At 41.2% G+C, this 23,319-nt stretch overlaps 1 protein-coding gene across 8 annotated transcripts in view; it reads left to right on the top strand.

The window, feature by feature from the left end:
• LNPK (lunapark, ER junction formation factor) overlaps nucleotides 1-5,522 on the top strand; it is a 76,400-nt gene extending 70,878 nt beyond the window's left edge. For all 8 annotated transcript variants that reach the window (XM_070731809.1, XM_070731807.1, XM_070731806.1 and 5 more), the window contains one exon: nucleotides 4,595-5,522. In XM_070731809.1, the coding sequence (XP_070587910.1) occupies nucleotides 4,595-4,794 (200 nt within the window). In that variant the 3' untranslated portion in view covers nucleotides 4,795-5,522. The remainder of the gene's footprint in view (nucleotides 1-4,594) is intronic.
• Nucleotides 5,523-23,319: the final 17,797 nt, after the last annotated feature.

The following is a 23,319-nucleotide window of genomic DNA, read 5'->3' as shown; positions in this document are numbered from 1 at the left end:
TGATTAAGAAGGGAGCGGGTCACCCTAAACAGAGCGGCCGGGCGGGATTCCGCTGATGCAATCAAGGCGGCATGGTACGCGCATCTTGCCGCCTTGAGCGCCACTTTGTAAGTCTTAATAAAAGCTCTTACAAGTGTTCGATCGGATTCAGACCTACTCTTCCTCCATCGCTTCTCTAGACGTCTCTTTTGGCGTTTCAACTCCCGGAGCTCCTCGTTGAACCATGGGGCTCTACGGGGTCTAACGCCTCGGAGAGGTCGCAAAGGCGCAATCTGGTCGAGAGCCTCCGCAGCAGCCATGTTCCAGGCCTCCGCAAGAGACTCCGCCGAACTGTGGACGAGTGCCTCTGGGATAACCCCAAGTGCCGTCTGAAAGCCCTCTGGGTCCATCAGGCGTCTGGGGCGGAACATCTTCATTGGTTCCACCTCCCTGCGGGGGAGGATTAGAGCCAGGAAGTCAAGCCGTAGTAGAAAATGGTCTGACCATGATAAAGGCAATGCTTCTAAGCCCCTTAGTCTCAGACCATTACTCAGTTGCTCGGAAAGGAATACCATGTCAGGTGCGTGCCCTCCCTCGTGAGTCGGACCCTGTACTACTTGAGTCAGGTCCACGGCTGTCATGGTGGCCATGAACTCCTGTGCCAACCCAGAGGTTTCGCCGAGTGACGGCAGGTTGAAGTCCCCCAAGACAATGAGTCCGGGGAACTCCACCGCCAACCCGGCTACCTCCTCGAGTAGCACAGGCAGGGCTTTTGACACGCAGCTGGGAGGCAGGTACGTGAGAAATAAGCCCACCTGAACCCCTAAGTCCAACTTCATCAAGAGAGATTCGCAACCCGCAATTTCCGGAGCAATGAGTCTACGCAGGCAAAGGCTCTCCCTGGCTACAATGGCCACTCCTCCCCCCCCTTCCCTGGGGTCGAGGTTGATGCCATATCTGAAACCCGGCTGGGCAAATTTCCGAGAGAGGAACACCTCCCTCTGGGCCCAGCCAGGTTTCAGTAATGCATGCCAGGTCGGCCTCCTCATCCAGGATCAGATCCCGGATGAGGAGAGCTTTATTTACCACCAGAGGACATTGCGCGGACCGGCTGCACATGTGGTTAAATATTTTTGGGACGGGCTTATTTTTGGGACAGGGCTTACTTTCAGGGGAGGGCATATTTTCAGGGAAATGCAGCATATATAAATGATTTGGAGTTTGGACATAGCCTGAAAAATAGCTGTGTGGTGATGATCTGAAGCTGCATGGGATGGATGGTAAAATAAATAAGGGATTGTGAAGAGCTCCAAAAGAAATTTTCCAATTTTTTTCCAAAATGGCAAATATGATTTAGCCTAACTGCATGTAAAACGCTGCATACTGATACAAGAAATTTATGTCACTGAGGTGGGAGTGGGCAGTCACTAATCAAGAAAGGGTGGTGTTTTGAAAGGCAGCTTAATGAAAATGCTTTAAAGTACATTGTAAATTGCATCTGCTGTAAAGAAGACAAATTACACACTGGGTGTCATTAGAGAGGGAATTCTACTGGCTTAATGTACTTGCCCAAATCTGTAGTCAGACCACAATTATAGTATTGTGTACACCTCTGGTCATGGCACCTTTAAAGAAATGATACTTTGGAATTAGAAGAAGTGCAAAAAAACACCAAACAGAATTATTCCTCAAAACATTCTATAGTTTAGAGCAGTGCTCCCCTTTTTGGGTACCGGGGACCGGTTCTATGGAGAGGGTTTTTTTCTGCAGATCGGAGGGGGTATGGTTTCGTGTGCTGCCTGCATCCCGCAGACAGGGCTTCATTTGTTTGCATGGCCTGCTTTCCGGCATGCTGTAGACAGGTGCTGGTCTATGGACTGAGAGTTGGGGACCCCTGCTTTAGAGACTTTAGCTTGGACTGGAATAGGGTAAGAGAAGGCATGGTAGGAGTTCTGTATTCTGCATGTAAAATCCTGCATGGCATGAATAGAATGTGCTTCTCCCTTTTTACAATATTAGAATTTCAAGTTTACCTATAGTAATAACAACCAAAGGCAATACATTTCCATACAAGCACATTATTAAATAGGAATTCACTGCCAATTGTAGAAATTGCTATATTGATGCTTTGAAAAGGAACTGGATGGATTTGTGGACAGGCTGTGACCAGCTACTGCTATTGATGACAGTTGTATCAGAGGCAATATATGCTTGATAATGCTGGTTCCTGGGAAGCAACAGTGAAAGGAGATATTACCCTCCCCTGCATTAGTGATCAGCTTTTAACAACACATCAGTTGGCCCAGGATGGACCTTTTTCCCTCCTGATCTACTGCACACATTATTTTGCCCATCAAAGTAATAAACCTTTCCATTTTCTGAGTCCCTCTTGCTAATTCTTCAGTGACTACAATTTCTAGCCCGTGAAGGAATGTGGCCTGTGTATGTTCAGTGCTGGGAACAGCACCTGCAGAAGAGTATTAATGATTCAGAGAGAATTCCAATACAGTGGAACCTCAGTTTGCTGATACTGCCCTTTGTTGTTTAATCAGCATAATTTATCCAGCTCTGCTCAGCAAGACAATGAAGCTTCACAAAAGGATTAGTTCTGCAGAATACCTTTCTCCTATACTGTATTAGGCAAGGCTGGAGGACTCGAAAGAGAATTAAAGTAATCTATAGGCAGCTAAAAGCAGCAATAGTGTACTCCAGCCAGCTTGGCAGCTGCTTTTCTTTTATTGTCACTACATTTAAGGATGCTAAGAGGGTCTCTGTCCTTTGATTTGAACTGTTCTTTATACCCCCTGCAGTCCCGTCCCCTTCCACCTCAGTTACAGTATCACCAACACAATTATATTGTGGGCTGTAAATTACATTAAAAATCCCCTCTGCTTTGAAAAATAATTTTCAAAGTTTCCTTCCCCAGTTTGATAGTCACATAATTTAGGCTGCTTTGTGTTACATTAAGCTATTATGTTATGACAATGATGATGCCCAATCTATGTTTATAGTGTGACTGTTATTTATGTTTTTCATTTATTTATTTATTAAATTTATATGCCGCCCCTCTCCGAAGACTCGTACATGTAGCACTGTGTACTAGTAGTCCTTGAATTGTGGCAGTAATTGGGACCAGAATTTCCATCACTAAATGATGAAGTCATAAAGCATGATGTCACATGCCCACATCAGTTAGAAATGGCAAGTCCAGCAGTTGTTATTGCCATTGTTAACAGAATGCCATCAATTGATAGGTGAGGACTCATTCTGAACCAAGCCATTCCCAGCTTCACCCTCTCAGCTCCAAGTCTCAGTAATTCCCCCTCTCTTCTCTGCCTTTTTGACTCATTCTGCTGCCTATGTTGGCCTGGAGATTCTGTGTTTGCTGACCTTGCTTCCCCCAGTTGGGCCCTCACTGTGTTCCAGATGGGTGCCTGGCCTGGCTGCTGATGAGTGCCTGCCCTGGACCTATGCGAGGCTGATTCTCTTCCCAGGTTGCTCACACCTGTCATTTTCCAAATAGTGTGTGCCATTCGTGTGGAGCTTTGGAATGCTTCTTAGGCCTTCTAAAGCAGTGTTTCCCAACCTTGGCAACTTAAAGATATTTGGACTTCAACTCCCAGAATTCCCCAGCCAGCGAATGCTGGCTGGGGAATTCTGGGAGTTGAAGTCCAGATATCTTTAAGTTGCCAAGGTTGGGAAACACTGTTCTAAAGCATCATGAGACTGTCCTGTGCGCTTTGGAGAACAGTGGGGTATGGCCTTCTTAAGAGATTTTTGAAGGCCTAAGAAGTCTTCCAAAGTATTGGGATAACAACCTTCAGAAGAAGACCTGGCCAGCCAGAGCAACCTTGCATAGGATCAGGCTGGCCATGCATATTACCAGTGGGAGGAAGACTGTGAAACTCAGCTGGGTGTGGCTGGGCCTGTAAGAGCACGCCTCTATGTGTGTGGTGCTAGGACAGAAGGATAGGCCCTGAGACAGTGATGGCTGGCTGAAAGTGCAGAAGGCCTTGGGCCTTTACCTCAGACCTAGCAAGTACCAGAGCTACTGAAAGGGCAGAAATGTGGGGTTATAGATGCATGGGAGGTAGTTGAAGTGCCCTTGTGTTCTGGTTATAAGTGTGAGAGAACTGCCAAGTGCCCAAATTTTGATCATGTGACTGGGGGAGGGAGGCGCCCTCTGCAATGGCTGCAACTTTAGGGGCCAGGATATGTGCCATTTGCTCAGCACTGCTGTGAATTCAAATGATTGCTGAATGAGTGCTTGGACTGCAGCAGGCTTCCTGTAGTATATTATAGATCAGTGTTTCCCAACCTTGGCAACTTTAAGATATTTGGACTTCAACTCCCAGAATTCCCTAGCCAGCGAATGCTGGCTGGGGAATTCTGGGAGTTGAAGTCCAGATATCTTCAAGTTGCCAAGGTTGGGAAACACTGTTATAGATATTGCACATTATGCTGTAAACTGCTTGGAGTTTTCCTCAGTCTTCGTAGAAGGGCTGCATATAAGTCCAATTAATAAATAGTTGTATGATTAACGTGGCATAGAGAGGCATTTGCAATGCACATATAAATAAATACAATTTGTATAATCAAAATGTGTGTCTCATAGGACCTTCAGAAGAAGCTCCCCCATTGACAGGGACAGAGCAGGAAAGTAACAAGGCTTTAACAGTCAAAGAAGGTGATGACATGGTTGAATCTGTGGAGGAAGAGCAGCCAGCAAAGGAAACAGAAGCGACAGAAACAATGCCTGCAACCTCCCTCCCTCCTCCAGGTGACCAAAGAGAAGAAACGGCTGAGGGAGAATAAGTGCCTCATTGTTTTAGCTATGTGTATTTCTGAGCTTAGACTGCCACTCCAATGAATGTTAAAAACTGTGCAGATTGTAATACAAAAATATGTTTGACAGGTGAGTGGGTGAATTAAAGCATTTTGGTCTGGGCTAGTTAGTTGAAGTCTAACTCAAAAATTGATTTGTATTTTTTTTCCTTTTGCGTACTTACAAAGAAATGTAAACATGCTTAAATGGGTATTTTCCATAAAGTGACCTGAACTATAGTATTATTTGGTCTTTGAGCAAAGAGTGCTGTAAATGACTAAAAAGATGTGTAAGTTTTGCTTTAATAAATTAAGTATTTTTTCCCCCTGAAAATATTTATCTATTAAGCTGAACTAAATCAATTTAAATATCCAGATGTTTACAGGAGAAAGGGTGCTTGGTTAATTACTGTACCAAAAGCAGTACATTTGTGTCATTGAAACTTAAAACTTTGCCACTCTTGATATTTTTCCTTGAAAGAATATGGTTAAAGAGGGCAAACTAGAATACGATGCCCCCTGTTGGGAGGCCCTGGGCACAGCAGATGAGCTGATGATAGCATGTGAAATAGAAAGCCTAGTTTGTGTTTACATGAGGTGTAGGAATTTCAGCACTTGATTGTACTTGAATACTGAGCATTATTTATACTTGTACAATAATGATGATAAGTGAATTTTGTGTATTTTGTTAAGAGCAAATAAAGACTATATAGCATTAAGGTCTTGTTCAACCCGTATTCTCATAATTGATTTAAATCAGGTCTCTTAAATTATTCATTTTATTACACACATTCTTGAATGTAAAACTAGTACATGAAAATGTCAATAGAGCAGCTACTCCAAATTCTTTTATGTACCATTATTATTGGGTAATTATTTACCTAGATTCCTTAAGGTCAAAAGAATTCCAGATTATATCACAATACCATGTTGTTTGCCACCATAGGTTATGCCCTAAAAGCATCCAACTCAGAACGAATAAATATCTGTGAAGAAGCCTATAATTTCATTTGCCATTTGTTCACTTGTTATTTTTTTTAAAAGAGACTAGATAATTCAGAACAGGGTCAGCAAGAAGTAATCTGTTGACAGTGTAAATGCTAAGAAGAATTGCTGCATCACTACCACTCTGAATACTATTTCCACATCTCTATAGACTTCTACCAACATTTAATCACATCTATTTTTGGTTTTCCTCCACTGGCAATTGGAGGTCTTTTCAGTCACTTCATTTCCCTTAGCTCTTCAGTAAATCTTTGGGGTTGGTGCCTGGGAGGAGACCTTGCTGGTACAATTTTAGTTCACCTCCATGTTTCAAAGATAAACCAGGAAGAGGCTAGAACCCCTTGCCAAATTGTCAAAGAGATGCCCAAACACCCTTTGGAAACACAAATCCATTATAGTTCTGGAGAAGATTATTTTAATTAATACTCCGTTACTGCAAAGGTTTGTAGCATCTATGTATCCTAGTTTGATAAGCTCACGATTCAATCAGAAAAGAACTGATAATAATGACTTCCTCCATTGACTTTGCTTGTTGAAAGATGGCTGCAAATATGACCACTTGACCCCAGAATTCTGCAACTGTTGTAAATTACATGCCAGTTTCTAGACACTGAAATTTTTATCCTACGATTATGGGGATCCTGCAGTGGTTGTGCGAAGTCTGGTTGTAAGTATATTTTTTCAATGATGTAGAAATTTCAAACATTCACTAAACAAATGGTTGTAAATCGAAGGTTACCTGTGCTGCTCGCTCTATATCAACAAAACTTAGATGAAGCTGTCGTAAAATTCAGCAGTAAAGTTACACAAACATTCAGAAAAGCTGAAAGGACAAATACATCATAATTTTCTAAAGCCGCATTTAGGAAAACTAATATTTATTTGCCGACTCATTTGATTCTTGGTTCCGTTATGTGGTAGTCTGTATATCTTTGGAGTTTGTTTATTTCATCTTGCCTATTCTATCAGCCATTTATTCCATCAACTTTGGACAACTCACTTGTATTTTGTTCTTCAGTGATAACTAGGGTAAAACCAAACCTGGGTCCATAGTTGTGCCATTAGAAACATCATTTAGAATTGTTCTGCTCAGAACAATCTGCATCAACTTTGTGCTTGATAATTTGCTTTGCATAAAACAGCAGAAGGCACATTAGATGTTTTAAAAGTTTCATGTATTCACTCAAACCCAAACCCATTGAGTTGGTGCAAACCATGGAAAGAAGAGCACAGTGTAATTGGCTTAATAGAAATGACTTTTTAAAATATCCCCATAAAACGAAGCAGAGAAAGTGATTTTCTCAGCTTGTATGATCTCTAAAGAGGGATTGGGTCACTTAAATATTCTGTACATCTGTTCAAGCGAGATATGTACCAGCAATAAGAGAGGGAGTAGTTATGTAAGCAGCAAAAAAAATCTCTGTACGTGGCATGAGGGCCGCATTTCTATTCCTTCAGAAGAGTCAGAGGATTTTTTTTCCTGTATTTTGTTTTTGTCAAATATAATTTAATTAATTATAAATTAATTAAATCCTTTAATCCATAGGACACTTTGCTGTATTTTGTTTCCATCTTTCAAATGAAATGATGCAATATAATAACAATGTAGGTGCCTGGAAAGGACTCAATAAAAATGCCAGATCCAGTCTAAAACATGTGCAATTGCAGGATCCAATCTGGGTTGGTCACCAGGACCAGTATCCTCAGGGAACTTCTCTCGCACCAGAATATGTAGGTTTCTGGGATTCCCATTTTTTCTCAAGTGTATTCTAAGGCTTGAGATGATCAGCACAAGCAACACCTGTTCTCTAATTAGTGAAGCATATATTGAGTTCAATACTATGAATAGTTTACTTCCCAGTCTGAGGAACTACTTTACTGAATCAGGGAAGAGATGATAGGAGCAGCCTCTCCCTCTACTTGTATTGAAAGCTCTTTTTATGACCATTCTAAGCAGACCACTCCAGTACACCACCTTCCTCGATGTGGACAAGAAATACCATCATCCCCATTCTAGATGTGACTTTGTAAAATTGGAGTGATGTTTGCAGTACCTCAAGAAAGGCATCATGCTGCATAGCTAAACAGATGGGAAAGAAATAGAATAGAATAGAATAGAATTCTATTGGCCAAGTGTGATTGGACACACAAGGAATTTGTCTTTAATGGATATGCTCTCTCTGTACATAAAAACACAAGATATATTCGTCAAGAATCATAAGGTACAACACTTAATGACTATCCTAGGGTACAAATAAGCAAAAAACAAGATGCTTACTTCAATAGTATAAATTATATTGATTCTTTTAAAAAAATGAATAGGTATTTTAAGTCATGTCATATTGCAACATAAGTAATATTTTGATAGTGTAAAAGTATTTGCATGTCTATCTCATGATTTTTATGAAGACGATGGACAATATCCAGCCAAAGTTTTAAAAAAATGAATTACATTTCAAAAAAATGTCACATTCCTGCTTCTCCCATTAAAACCCATTTTACTTAAAATTAAATTTTAATTTTAATGGCTTTTTTTAAAAAGTGCAACACCATTATATTTGAAAGCAGACTTCCCTTACTGTTACAGTGCAGAGAAAAAAATATTTTGCTCTTATAAAAACCTTCTAGCAAGCCAAAGTTTCCATGCTGGTTTATTTTTGGACAAGCTGTAGAAGAACACTGAGACGACATTTCACGTTAAAGATCTAATGCTACTTGATCCCCCAGAGCCTGTCTTACTGTCATGCTAACTACCACTTTGATAATGCTTCCATGGGTATTTTCAGTGTACAGAAGGGGGGAGAGGTTCTCCAGTCAATGCAGGAGCAAGGAGAGCCACAGAATACATGAACAAAACAGGCTTAGCATAGTACACGTTCAGTTGACCCAGTAAAGTTTATAAGTGTATCTCCCTACCTTGTAGGGAAAAATTCCCAACCCTCCTTTCCTCCCCATTTCCTTCCCCTATAATCTGCTGTCTTAACTATACTATTAGAATTACATGGTTAAATCTTGTCAAATTTGTGTGTGTGTACCTATTTCTTGGAAGGGCTCCTAGCTGGAACAGAACAGTCTCTGGGTTCATTTCTACTAACATTTAGTTTAGCCTGTGCGATGATTACAATTCTCACATTTCCATGCTGGCTGGGAATTTGGGGAGTTGTAGTGTAAATGTTCCTGAAATATATATATCACACAGGCTAGAATAAATAAATGTGCTGCCATGGTGTATGCGCGTGATGGTTTGTGAACATGAATAGATGAGCTAGTGAATTGGCACGGTTCCCTGCTTTTAATTCAAACAAGCTATCACTTGAAATATATTGGAGTTTATTACACTTGGAATGCTAGCAGGTGCAATATGGCAACTTCTAATGATGGGGGTGGATCAGCCCTCTTCAGGTCCATTATATTGGTAATATGCTCACTCACAAATCAGCTTTACTCTTTCTGCAGCTTTAACTCATTTAGAATCCACAATAATGGATTCCCCACACTCACACAGCCTATCATACAGAGAAATCTTTGTGATTGCCATTGAGTGACTGCCACACCTACAATTACATGGCAAGGTCAAAACTGAATGTGGGATGTAGCCACTTAACTACAAGCAGCATCATGACTGAGTTGCCAGAATTATTCTTTGAAAACTTTGCCTGAGGTTTGGATTTCAATGTAGTAAAAATTACTGGGCTCATCAACCTGAGAAAGTTTTGGAAAATGAGTGGGTTAGGAATTTCTGGAATTTTAAAATCCAAAGAGCCATCTTGCTGATATAAGATTTATTGAAGAAAGTCATCATTGTTGTTGCTGTTCTGAATGATGCTAAGAATTACAAAACAATATTGGGTTCCAGATAGAAGTTGAATGCTTATAGAAAAAGAAATCCACTTTTAAACTAATCTGGATTAGAGCCCGTGGATCAATACCTAAAGGAGTTCTTAAATATCTAGAAATATTGAATTTATCAGACTTGAAAACTTAATTTTACAAAAAAAAAACCCACAAAAAACCCCCAAGAAAAAACTCCCGCCCTGCTTGGAATTTCCTATATTCTAAAGCAATAGTTCAATAAGAATTATTATTAATAAGGTTCACAGACAGGACTACAATTATTAAATTCCCATCAGTTTTACCCTTTGAAAATATCAATTACCCACATAGCAACATCTGGAGTAGCACCTAAACAGAATTAGCATTGGCAAAATAGAACACCCATCAGGCAATTACAAAAGGCAGCTTTCAAAACACCTGCAATGATACTTTCAACACCATCAAACACCTGCCTATTCCAGGTCCTTTGGAAGGAATCAATAGCTGGCTTAAAATGACAAATCCAGTTTAAACATCTTGGTGACTATGTGGCCAGCAATAATAACTCTTTAAATCTTGAAAGTTTCTTTTTCTATCACATTTCTGAATTCTATTGTTTGCTCTTATTTTCTATAATGTCTAGATCAGTGTTTTCCAACCAGTGTGCCGCGGCACACTAGTGTGCTGCGGGACATGGTCAGGTGTGCCGCGAGCCCGGCCTGGCTGGAGCTTCCCTGGCGGTGATGGGAAGTGAGCTTTTGGGGCTCGGTGGGAGGGTGCCGGCCACTGTTGCTTCTAAGCTGCGTGGGCGTGCGCCCGCACAGTCATTAGGACCACCCCCGCAGAAATTTTTGAAGTGGCGCAAAGCCACGCAGTCCTGAATCGCTCCCTTCTCCGGCCAGCAAAGTCGACTGCCCAGGAAAGCGCTGCGTTTGAAAAGTGCGCGTTTAAAAAGCGTGCCGCTTTCACAGGCTGCTGGCTTGCTGGCCGGAGAAGCGAGCAATCCGGGACTGCGTGGCTTTGCGCCGTGATGACAACGGTGCTGTAGTGGCCTCCAAGTGCCGCCCTTCATGGCGCCCCACCACCCGTTTCTGCAGGTAGAAGTCGGGCGGGGTACCGGGAGGCAGAGGCGGTGCGTGGCTGGGTGCTGAGCGCCATAGACACCTGGGAGGGCGAAGGGTTGAATGTGGCTGCTGCCTCTTAGGCGGAGTTGAAGGCAACGGCGGAGTTTGCACTGGGGCCATGCGGGGCTGCTGATCCAGGGGGACGCGGACTGGCAAGCTGCCCTCTACTCTCTCTCCACTCTCTTTCTCTCTATGTTGCCGGTGTGGTGCACGAGAGAGAAAGAGAGAGAAAAAAAGGAGGGTTAGAGAGAAAGCAAGAGAGAAAGAGAGAGAAGGAAAGCAAGAGAGAAATCAAGAGAGAGAGAGAAAGCAAGGGAGAAAGAGAAAGCAAGGGGGAGAGAGAGAGTGTGTGTAAGAGAAAGCAAGAGAGAGAGAAAGCAAAAAAGAGAGGAAGAGAAAGAGAGAAAGAAAGCAAGAGAGAAAGAGAAAGAGAGCAGGAAAGCAAGAGAGAGAGAAAGCAAGGGAGAGAGAAAGAGAGAATAAAAGAGATAGCAAGAGAGACAGAAAGAGAGAGAAAGAATGCAAGAGAGAGAAAGCAAGAAAGAGAGAAAGGGAGGGAAGGAGGGCGAGAGAAAGAGCAAAAAAGAGAGGAAGGAAGGAAGAAAAAAAGAGGGACGGAGAGAGAGGGAAAGAAAGAGGGGGGGAGAAATAGGGCGAAAGGGAGGAAGAGAGGGTTTTTTTGTCCAAACATTTTAGCCCCCCCCCGCTCGCCCCCCCCCCGCTCGCCCCCCCCCCCCCCGCTCAATGTTCCCCAGGATTTTGTAAGTGTGAATAATGTGCCGCGGCTCAAAAAAGGTAGGGAAACACTGGTCTAGATGACAATGATGAGGTAGTTCAACAGTGCAAACCCTTTTCCTTCATATTGGAGAATAGTTGTAATTTTGTTTATAACAATAAAAGGTTTTAGTGCTGAAGTTTTGTACAAGTTTGGTGTGCAGTAAATGCTAACATGGAAGCCTAGAAATTGCAGTCCTAACACAATCTGAAAGCAGCAGATTGGAGAAGGTTGACCTATAATAGTGTGGTCCCTGCAGTTTAAGCCATTTAAAAAACTAATCCATAGTAATGTTTTGTTTTATCATTCCCACTCTTAAAATATAAAGTTACCACATAATCAGCTCAGGGGTTATAATGACCATTAGCCCATTAGCACATTTAGTTTCCAACTGCAGAGTTAATTAAAAGCATGATAGCAATGAAACTTGGATACCCACGATTAATGTGTGCTCATAATGACCCCATCTATCTACAGTTTCTGCCCCAAGATGAATGACCAAGGGTCATGCATACTTTGTCAATTAAAAAAAAGAAACTTCTGTATTTCAGTGTTCTTTTGGCTCAAAAATGATCATCTTTGATTTTTGGTAGATTTATTAAAAGTTGGAGTATATCCAGAGTAATACAAAAATCAAATTTACTCAATGATGTTGCATGTGTGCATTGCTGCAATTCACATGAATAAATGCTGAATTATGACAATGAGTAGTCATTTAGTCTGTTGTAGCACACTTAGCGGTGTCTATTGTTGTCTATTAAAAATTAAGTTTTATTACAGCGTATGATTTTGTCGGACAGAGTCCGTTTCATTAGATGCTTGAAATTTTATTCTCAATTGACATTGCAGAGGGACAGTCAAAGGAAGTCTTTCGTACCAATGTTTGTTTCTTTTTTAATATTCATCTGCATTTCCTCTTTCAGCCAAATTCCTAGTCTAAGAAGGGTAAAGGACAAAAATTCCCTTGAATCAACATTAGGATGTTACATGGAATGGTAATCTGTTCCATGGATTTCACCACTAGGGCAGTGGTGAAATGCTCCTGGTTCGCTCCTGCCTATCTGTCGTCAGAGAGCTGGTCGCGAAGGGAGTGCGAGGCTCCACCCACCCACCCAGACACTGCCATTTGGGTTCTTTTACCCTCTGCACATGCAGAAGGCATTCTGTGCATGCACAGAGGGTAAAAGAACCCTTCGATCCCTTTGTGACCCGCTTTTCAATGACGGATAGGTACAAGTGAACCAGAAGCTGAGGTAGGGATGTGGGTTTCTTTTTTTAGTGAGAAGGGCCTAACAAGTAGCTTGTCTTTTTATAAGAAGCTGTTTCCACTACTTTACCTACATCCTACATCACTGGGATGTCCTAAAGGGCTCTCAACCAAGTAGTAACCAGGCTTATTCAGCTTAGTTTCTAACCAGTTTCCAGGAGTTGTCCCACCCTGCTCTTTAAATTGAGGAAGGGTCGTAGAGTTGCCCAACAATAGCTGTTGCTATGAAATGTGTAGTTGTCCACATATTTCCTATGGGTTTTGCTCACAGCATAAAGTAGAAATCATGGAAGGGAATGATTTGAGGCAGACCCAAGTCACACACATAGTCTTGGTGTAGAACAGGGATGTCAAACTCAAGGCCCGCAGACTGGATTCGGGTGCTTAGATCTGACCTGTGGGACTGCCATGAAAACAGTGAAGGACTGGTCCTCAGTGCTTCTGTCAGCAAAAATGGAGCTCAGGAGGATCCAGGGACCAGAATACCTTCGAGACTGCCTTCTGCTACACAAACCCCAGCGGCCGGTTAGGTCCCACAGAGTTGGCCTTCTCCGGGTCCCGTTGACAAAACAATGCCATCTGGCAGGACCCAGGGGAAGAGCCTTCTCTGTGGCGGCCCCAACCCTCTGGAATCAACTCCCCCTGGAGATTAGGACTGCCCCCACCCTCCTTACCTTTCGCAAACTCCTAAAAACCCACCTTTGCCACCAGGCATGGGGAAATTGATTCCCCTCGGTTGCTCCGTTTTATATATGGTTTGTTTGGGTTGTATGACTGTTTTTAAATCAAGGGTTTTTAACTGTTTTGCTTTATAATCATTGGATTTGTATTTTGTATTGCTGTTGTGAGCCACTCCGAGTCTTTGGAGAGGGGCGGCATACAAATCTAATGAATTACTACTATTATTATTATTATGTCAGTACAACACAGCAAACAAGATCACTATGCTGGATTTCGTATTTCATCACCAGTCGGGCGCTTCCCAAGCACCTAGGACTGCGTGATATAGTGGCGAATTATGTTCGCCGATCCCAGTAAAGCAGCCTTTTACAATTGACAGATGGAGATTTTGTCAATTCTGATGGTTTTCAAATGTCCGCTGAGATCCTTTGGTACTGCATCCAGTGTGCCAAGTGCCACTGGGACCACTTTCACTGGCTTATGCCAGAGTCGTTGCAGCTCGATTTTTAGATCTTCGTATTTCACTAATTTCTCTAGCAGCTTCTCCTCAATTCTGCTGTCCCCTGGAATTGCAATGTCGATGATCCATACTTTCTTTTTCTCCACAATCAGGATGTCTGGTGTGTTATGATTCAGAATTTGGTCAGTCTGAAGTCGGAAGTCCCACAGTAGTTTTGCTTGCTCATTTTCGACCACTTTTTCGGTCTTATGATCCCACCAGGCCTTTGCCACTGGTAGATGGTAGTTCTGGCACAAGTTCCAGTGGATCATCTGTGCCACAGCATCATGTCTATGCTTGTAGTCAGTCTGTGCGATCTTTTAGCAGCAGCTGAGTATGTGATTGATTGTTTTATCTGTTTCTTTACAGAGTCTGCACTTTGGATCGTCTGTTGATTTTTCAATTCTGGCTTTGACAGCATTTGTTCTAATGGCCTGTTCTTGTGCCACCAGTATTAGTCCTTCTGTCTCCTTTTTGAGTGTTCCACTTGTAAGCCATGACCAGGTCTTTTCTTTATCCTGCTGTCTTTATTATGCTGTCTGAGAATTATGGGATATGGTATAATATCTGGAAGACTGCGTTTAGAAAAATGCTAGTAGAAATTAACCCAGAGACTGTTCTGTCCCAGTGATGAGCCCTCCAAGAAATAGGTCTACACACAGATTTGACACAATTTAAGCATGTAATTGTAATAGTTTAGTAGCGGGGAGGTTTAAATGTTAAAATACATAAGCAAAGCAAGAAATAAGTCCTTTTGGTCTCAGCTGTTCATTAGAGTCTCAAGCAGTAAATCAAGCTCCCAAAATATGGTACTTCTCTTTGCTCAACCATCTCACTCTGAGTTGGTAGTGTTCTGCCTGGCTCTCTGGTAGACTCCTCCCGAAAATTCACAGGTACAAATTTCAGACACACACGTTTGAAAATTCAAAACAATGTTCTTTACAACGAAAATAAGCCCTCTTTTGGTATAGCAAAGAGCACTCATCTCCGAACAAACTGGTAATTGGTACAAGTCCCTTATCAGTTCTGAGATACTTAGCTTGCAGCTGTGAGGCAATTCACAGTCCTTCTTCTTTCACAAAGTGAAACACCCTTTGCTCTGCTTTAGTTTCAAAGCGGGGAAAAAGCGACACACCAAGGTCGAAGTCAGCAAGGCAGGCACAAAACACAACGATCAGATAATCCTCCACAATGGCCAAACCCACACGCTGCTCTTTATAGCAGCCTCACTAATTACCACAGTCCCACCCAACCACAGGTGGCCTCATTTTCTTTGATAATAATCTCTCAGTTGTTGTTGCCTATGCATCACTCTCTGCATGTGTGGCTGTATCATTAACTCTTGTTCTGAATCCAAGGAGGAGCTAGATAATTGATCTCCTTCTGAGCTGTCTGCCACACTCCCCTCCTCCCTGTCACTCATGTCTTCTTGGTCAGAGGAGCCTTCATCAGCAGATTCCACCAGGTGCAAAACAGGCCTGCGGCATGTGGATGTCTCCCTCACATTCACAGTCCTTGGGGCAGGAGCTGGGCCAGAGCTAACCACAACAGGTAGGAAGCCCGGAGATAAAGATTCCACTTTCTAAGTTTGTAATTCAACATAAATAGTCCACGAGCCAGATCCGAACATTCATGTGGCACATTAGAAAGTTGACCTGTGCACTGGCTCATCACGAGGCTCACCCTTAAATAACCAAAGGCGTGGCCAAGTGTTCTTAGAGATCTATTCATGCAGAGTCCTCCTCGTGTTCATCCACTCACGCCTTCTGACACTTCTGCATCCACTGGCATCAAGAAGAGTCTCTTCCTCTTTTCCTGAGTCACTCACATGCACCTCTGGAGGTGCAACAGGCCCTGGTTGGCTTTCAGTCTCTGACCCCACATCCTCTCTTAAGTTGCAAATGGGAGGGTAGGTTGTGAGTGAGGATTATTTCATTTTATGTGCACAATTGCATCTTTGGAGAAATGTCCCAAATTGGAAAACTGTACACTTTCAGCCTGAGATAGCTTATCAGTAGAAGATATAAACATTTCAGGTGAGCTATTATTGTCTCTAAATAGTGATTTATGTGCTTATTTCTGCATTATTGTCCACCAGGCAAAGCCCCATGTCATTTTTCAGTTGTTTTTATTTTCATTAGTGTAGCCACTTTAGCTTGTGATCACTCCAATGCATTGTATTAGAGCCCAGCAGTGACACCTAAGCCCTCTGAGTCGACCAGTTGACCCCTCCACTTCCGACACATTTGTTTATCTCTCCCCTACCCTGGCCCGTGACTTAAAATTAGAAAGCCCTCTATTTGTTTCGTGTACAGTACGTTGTGGGCAGTTTAAAGGCTGATCAGAATCAAATATTGCTCTTTCAAATTTGATAACGTATGACTACAAAACAGTGACCTTTGATACTCAGTAATACATCAAGATGACAAGAGCTGTAAGTGCTGCAATTACCTTTGCTACACGTTGAGATTGGGTGTTAGCTCTCATCTTGCAAGCAATTATTCCCAAAAATAGGAGTGTGGGCATGTGTGGGTACGGAGGAATCCTCTCAAGAGAAAAAGAGCCATGAAAATGCAAAGATCGGGCACATCTTCATGGCTACAAAATGTACAGAATCATCCTCCATTCCCCACAAATAATTAAAATACAAGAATTTTATTTGGTTTAAACAACTGCTGTCATAATATCCCTCTGCGAAATTTTGTTTTGCAAAGTTTCCAACACAGCAAGAACATAAATTCTTCAGTGATTTGGTACAGTTTTAATTTCTGCTGGTAAATAGCTGACACCGGGCTTTACATAGGCATTAACTGAGATGGGATGGGATGGGGGGGGGGAAGCCTGTGCTTGCCATTGGGTTAGACCAGTGTTTTTCAACCAGTGTGCCGCGGGACATGGTCAGGTGTGCCGCAAGGCCGGCCCGGCTGGAGCTTCCCTGGTGTGACGGCAAGTGAGCTTTTGGGGCCCGGTGGGAGGGTGTCGGCCACTGTTGCCTCTAAGCTGCCCGCACAGCCATTAGGAACCCCCCCGCAGAAACTTTTGAAGTGGCGCAAAGCCACGCAGTCCCGAATCGCTCCCTTCTCCGACCAGCAAAGCCGACTGCCCAGGAAAGCGCCACGTTTGAAAAGCGTGCATTTAAAAAGCGCGCTGCTTTCCCAGGCAGCCAGCTTGCTGGCCGGAGAAGCGAGCGATCTGGGACTGCGTGGCTTTGCGCCGTGATGACAACAACAGTGCCGTGGCGGCCTTCAAGGGCTGCCCTTCGTGGCGCCCCACCACCTGTTCCTGCAGGTAAAAGTTGGGCACGCTACTGCTCAAAAAAGGTTGGGAAACACTGGGTTAGACAATGCCTGTCTGGAGATTGAGACTTCAATCAAATACCCAAAAGGCTGAGGCTGGCTTCAGCAAAATCTAGGATTTGCAGATATTGAAGATCCTTTAGAATATATTGGTTAATTTTGAGAGTTCATGCCTATATGATATTAGTTGACTGAATCCTTACCCATGGTCAGTGCAGGAATCCAAACAAAAGCATCTTTGGCAGATGACTGTTTGCCCTCTGCTTAAACTCAGCCAGTGATTTTCTGCGTTACTGGAAGTGATGGGCTCCTACGGGTACGGCTAGGTATGCAGAACCTGTAGAATTTTTTTTTTAATTTTTTTCCCTTCTGGGCTCTGGGTATAGTATGTTTTTCTTATCACAGTAAATGAGGTTGAATGTGTATAATTTTAGAAGAGCTGCATGTGGGTGTGTATGTGTGTGTGTACATACACATACAGTTCATATAGTAGACAATGTACATTTTTCTGTGCCTGTGTGTTATATGTATGTACACATATAGAATACAGTGGTACCTCTACTTAAGAACTTAATTCGTTCCGTGACCAGGTTCTTAAGTAGAAATTTTCTTAAGTAGAAGCAATTTTTCCCATAGGAATCAATGTAAAATCAAATAATGCGTGAAAACACATTAGGAAAGAAATAAAAGCTCGGAATTTGGGTGGGAGGAGGAGGAGGAAGAGGAGGAGGAGAGTCGCTGCTGAAGGAAGAAGGTGAGGTGAGGGGAATCAAAAAAATCCAAAACTTTAAAGCTTAAAAAAAAAAGAGGAACTCTGAGCTGAGGTGGTGAGGAGGAGCACATACCTCCCATACACCCGGCGCGAGGCTGCCTCCCATACACTGCGCCAGAGAGAGAAACCCAGGGGGAATGGCAGGAAACTGGCCAGGCCTTCATGCCACTCCCAAATTTCCTGGGAAATTTTTGCAGGCTTGGGTTCTTAAGTAGAAAATGGTTCTTAAGAAGAGGCAAAAAAAATCTTGAACACCTGATTCTTATCTAGAAAAGTTCTTAAGTAGAGGCATTCTTAAATAGAGGTACCACTGTACGTGCATAGAATTAAATAGTATATTTTAGATGTTCAGTAATAGTAAACAGATAGGGTCATTGTATTTTTTTGAGGCTAGGAGAGGCCCAACCCTAACCCAAGTTGTGACGTCAAGTTGGCCACCTTTAAGCCAGCCAAGAGGTAGATAGCACAGGATAGTCTTGCTGTTCAAAAAGATTTCTTGAGCTCAGTGAGATAGTCCACTTAATCACCTTGAAAAGGGCCATTTTATGTTCAACTAAGAAATCAGTGACTTAAAAAATATATATTAATCTTATGCTAAAACCACCAAATTTTTTTAACCAAGTTTTGTGCAAGGCTACCATTGAGCTTTCTGTTGAAGGCTTCCCACAAAGTTCCTCCATAGCTATGGTGCCTCCATAGCTTTCCCAAGCTGTGGGAAAGTGGATGTTTATTTAGTAATTGAACAAATAGCCCATCTTTCCATCTGACCAGCTGTTCTAGAAAGACTTCAAATGTCAAGGTATACTAAATTATTAATGCCAGCTGAAGACTGATCTCCACAAGGCAGAAACCATTGCCAAAGTCTCATCTTTCCTAAGTTGGTGTCCTCCCAAGGTGAAATGATCACAATAACCAGAAAGCAGGCAACAGCATGGCCAGCATCTGTGATTCTGATGACAGAGATCAGGAAGTGCCAGGAAATCACAGCCTGAATCCAACCACACATCTTCAAGAATGTAAAGGAACTCAAACAAATTTTCAGTCCCCAAATTTTCAGCTGCACTTTACAGTAACAGAAAAGCAAAATGGCTGAAACAATCTTTGTGATTTTATGACAGATATTCTTGTCTTGGTGTGATAACACATACTTATATAACATGAAGTTGACCTTGGGAGGTAATCTTTAAAACAGGAGTCATTTTCTGTCCCAGCTCTTTCTGTGTTGTCAGCACATCATTACTACTACCCATCTGTTCCTTGGAGATGGGGGGTGGGAAAAACAAACAAACAAACAGGAGACATTAGGCTGGTAATAGAATACCATCATGGCTCTAAATAAGTGTGCCAATATGAATTCTTGCAATGTTTCAGATTTTGTGATGGTCGAGCAAAAGTTTCATTTAGCCCTTAAATACATACTACCAGTATATATATTCTGTCCCTTGCTTTAAGTACTATTTGTTGTACTTTCATAGAAGAAAGATGACCTTCACTTTGAATAATGTGCAAAAGTGGATCATTGTGGATAACCACTTTGTCTATTACAAAGGAGAAGCAAGATACCGTATCTTAGCACTCTGCTTCCTCAAGTTGCAAATTAGTCATAGACCTATCCGGATTCCTAAGAGGTCAGTAAGGGGCGAGTACAAATGCACTAGAGTGCCTTCCATCCCCTGCCCTATTGCTCTCCTATATCTCCTATACCTTTCTTCTATTCCTATATCTCTTCTTCTATTCCTTCATTGATATGTTCTATTACTATACCTTCTTTTCTATTATTTCTTAGATATATTTTACTATGAATATCTCCTCTATAACCTTCATCATGTATTTTACTATGTGTATATATATACCCACTAAAACCCTCATTGTGTATTGGAATGAATGAATGAATGAATGAATGAATGAATGAATAAATAAATGAATAAATAAATAAATAAATACAGCTCTGTCAACTGTACCTGTGTTAACTATTGCACTGACATGAATCTTAGTTTCAGCTTGTCCAAAATGGAATACCAACTAGAAATTTTGCTGATCCCTGAAGCGATTGCTACTCATCTAAATAATGTGTATATAATGTATACGATGTGGCTGGCCTTTGCATGATTACAAACTCATCCCAGGAAACTACTATAAGGGAAGGCATTCATATCTGTTTTTCCTAGCACTTTTCTACATAGTATTTGTGAATGGTATGTTTGTATGTTTGTTTAGCAAATGGGGTTTTTAAATATTTTAAACTGCAATTTAGATTTGTGATGAATTGTTTTATTTTGCTGTGAGCCGCCCCGAGTCTGCGGAGAGGGGCAGCATACAAATCTAAATAATAAAATAAAAATAAAATAAATAAATTTGCAAACTATTTGCATGCAATTAAATGTTACAAAGTGTGATTGTTGATGTTGCACACTAACTGTGTCCATAGACTATGTGTCCTGGATCAACCTATATAAACTGAGAAATGTATACAATTCATGACCTTCCAAATAAGGCCATCAGCATCAAAATAATGTCTACAACTTTTGTGCACTGCTATTGTTGAATCTTTTCACTTGGGATAGAATTGGAAGTAGTGCAGTTTTGTTAAAATGCCTGGAAACAATTTATCTTCTTTTCATTGAGGCCTCTTGGCTACCTGACTTAAATATATACTGATTGACGATTTATGTTTTGAAAACAGAACTGATAAGAAGCATAAGTGTTCTTGATATGATGTTTTGTCATATCTGGCTAAAAGATTGAAATCCCAAGAAACAATTTTCTGAAGAAATGAAACAATATGCCCTTCTGAACTCTAGTGGGAAAATAGCCTCTCCGTTTGCTCAGAATATGAAATGGTGAAGCAGCGTAAGTAAAATAGACAGCCTTGCCAAGCATGTCACATTTCTATTGGTCCCAGCCGGAACGATGTTTTAAAAAGATTTTCTAGTTATTCTTCATAAATAAATGCTGCAAATAACATCTGCAAACTTAACTCAGCTGAGGGTGGGGTTTTTTCTTCTTTTTGTCAAATTAGATTCAGGTTGTAGTTTTGTTGCTTTTTAGAGAAAGAGGCTCAGCAAACTGCCTTATTAAACTTGCAGAATTTCTAAAGAATAAGTAGATCGAACAGAAATAGATGATTCAGTTCATGGAACACTCTTAATTATAACGCTAAAGAAATAAAGTTGTTGTTACCATAATCCAATTCAGTAGGTTTTCAAAGTATGTTGCATAATTACTTCATGTAAGGGTTCTTAGTGAGCACATGAAATAACCCTCACTAGAATATACTGTCCACTGATCTCCTCCCTACCTGAGGGTGGGATGTATTGGTTGAATTGCTATTTATCCATTGCCAAAAAAGATAAATTGGCATAAAATTCTGCATATGCTAATTTATATGTAATATACAAATACAGAAATGTTACTATAATTTTAATAGAAATATCTCTTCCTCTAATAAGGGAGGAAACAGCCATTTGATCTTTTGGCTAATCCAGCTCTTGTCATGGTCATTTTTATAAGGGGCAAACTTAAATGTCCTTCAAGATATTTCCTTTTTAAAGATTCTTCAATTTTATTGAGTCGGTAGTCTACCAATATGGATTAAAGCAATGCCTTTCAGATATGTGGACTTCAATTCCCAGAATTCCCAGCAACAACTATAGTGGCTGGAGAATTCTGGGTTTGGATGTTTAAATAATTTCCCAATCTTGGTGATTTCCAGGTCAGTTGACATCAGCTCCCAGAATTCTCATTACCTTAAATTAATTGTAGTAACTGGAATTCTGGGATTTTAGGTCCACACATCTAGGATTGGCCCAGATCAGAGAATAATAATCCAGACAGTGCACTGATTGGAAGGGAGATAATTCTAAGTGTTAGGTGTATACTAACTAAATGTGTGGTTGGAAGGCCCAGATGGCTAAGCCAATATTCTGGAAGAATTGGCTGCATTGTTTGCTTTCAATTTGCAGGGCTAACCTGTGGCTTTTAAAGTAGGCAGCACTGGTGGGTGGGGGTTTGGGACAGTGATGTCAATGGGTATAGATGTCAATAGAAAGGGATGTCTGAAGCTCTTTCAAATCCTCCTTGGGGATGAGGGGATCAACAATTTAGGTTCTGCTGGGGGGAGCCACATTATTGGCAATGCCTGTCAGTTGTTGACTGTGGGAAAAAATAAAGAGCAAGACTCTTTCAATTGGATCTGGTGATACATGCATGTACCTTTCATGGTAATAATACAGAAATGATTTTCCACAGCCTTCTGCCTAGATGCTTTGTCTTCACAGAGTCCCTTTGTCAGTCCAAAGAATGTTGCTCAGAGGTATTCCATATGGATGCTTAAGAGTAACATATAAATAACATTTCCCCTCAAATATACTCTTTGGTTTTATACACTAAACCGTATTGTTACTGACTTATTTTTGTTCTGATTTTTTTTGTATTGCAAAACATTTTAAATATGCCAGCAATACAAAGTGATGCTACTTAACAGCTCCAGAATTACTGTGGGTCTCTCTCTCTTTCTCATAAATTGTTAAATTTGCTTTTAGGCAGGGAGGAGGTCTACAGGAGGCATGCCGAATAGTAAAGATGGTGGCCACAATTGTGCATTCTTTTTTAAAAAAATTTATTAGTTTTTTCAAAATAACAAACATAACAAAACAAAACAAAACATACAACATTTAGAGGAGCTACAGTTGCTCCGCTCAAAGTAGAAGTCGTCATCATAATTAAAAAAAAGAGAGAAAGAAAGATTTATCTATAAAATACATATAGTTATGTAAGATAGAAATCTCAAATTTTAATATAATAAATCTAATATATATAAACCATCTTATACAGTTCTAATACTAAATTCAAATATACTAGGTAATATAACAACACACTAATCTCTTTTTCCTTGTTTCCCATCAAGTATAAACTGCCAAATTTCATAAAATTCTGATTCTTCTTGGTTGTTAAACACAATTGTGCATTCTTAAGCACATGCCGTTTTATCTTTGTCATGTGTAAAATGAAACATGGCTTCAACGGTCCAGTTGTAACTGTCAACTTCCCTTTTTTGACCACTCTCGTGTACACTTCTTTGGCTTTAGATCACTAGTAAGCTTCTTTTGACCCCAGACTGTTGGAAACTGCCTGACAGGATGACGATTTTAATTCCTAGTTTTGGGTAATGGTACTTAGCACAATTGTGTAAAAGGGCATTTTCCTTTTTCTTTATTCATTGACTATAGGCCTGATACACTTTCAGTAATAAAATCAGCCCATTGTATTTATAAGAGGCAGTGTT

The sequence above is a fragment of the Erythrolamprus reginae genome, chromosome 1 (genome assembly GCF_031021105.1).
Source record: "Erythrolamprus reginae isolate rEryReg1 chromosome 1, rEryReg1.hap1, whole genome shotgun sequence".
NCBI classification, from domain to species: domain Eukaryota; kingdom Metazoa; phylum Chordata; class Lepidosauria; order Squamata; family Dipsadidae; genus Erythrolamprus; species Erythrolamprus reginae.
The sequence above is the reverse complement of the archived record's forward strand: the minus strand, read 5'-3'. Positions and strand labels throughout refer to the sequence as shown.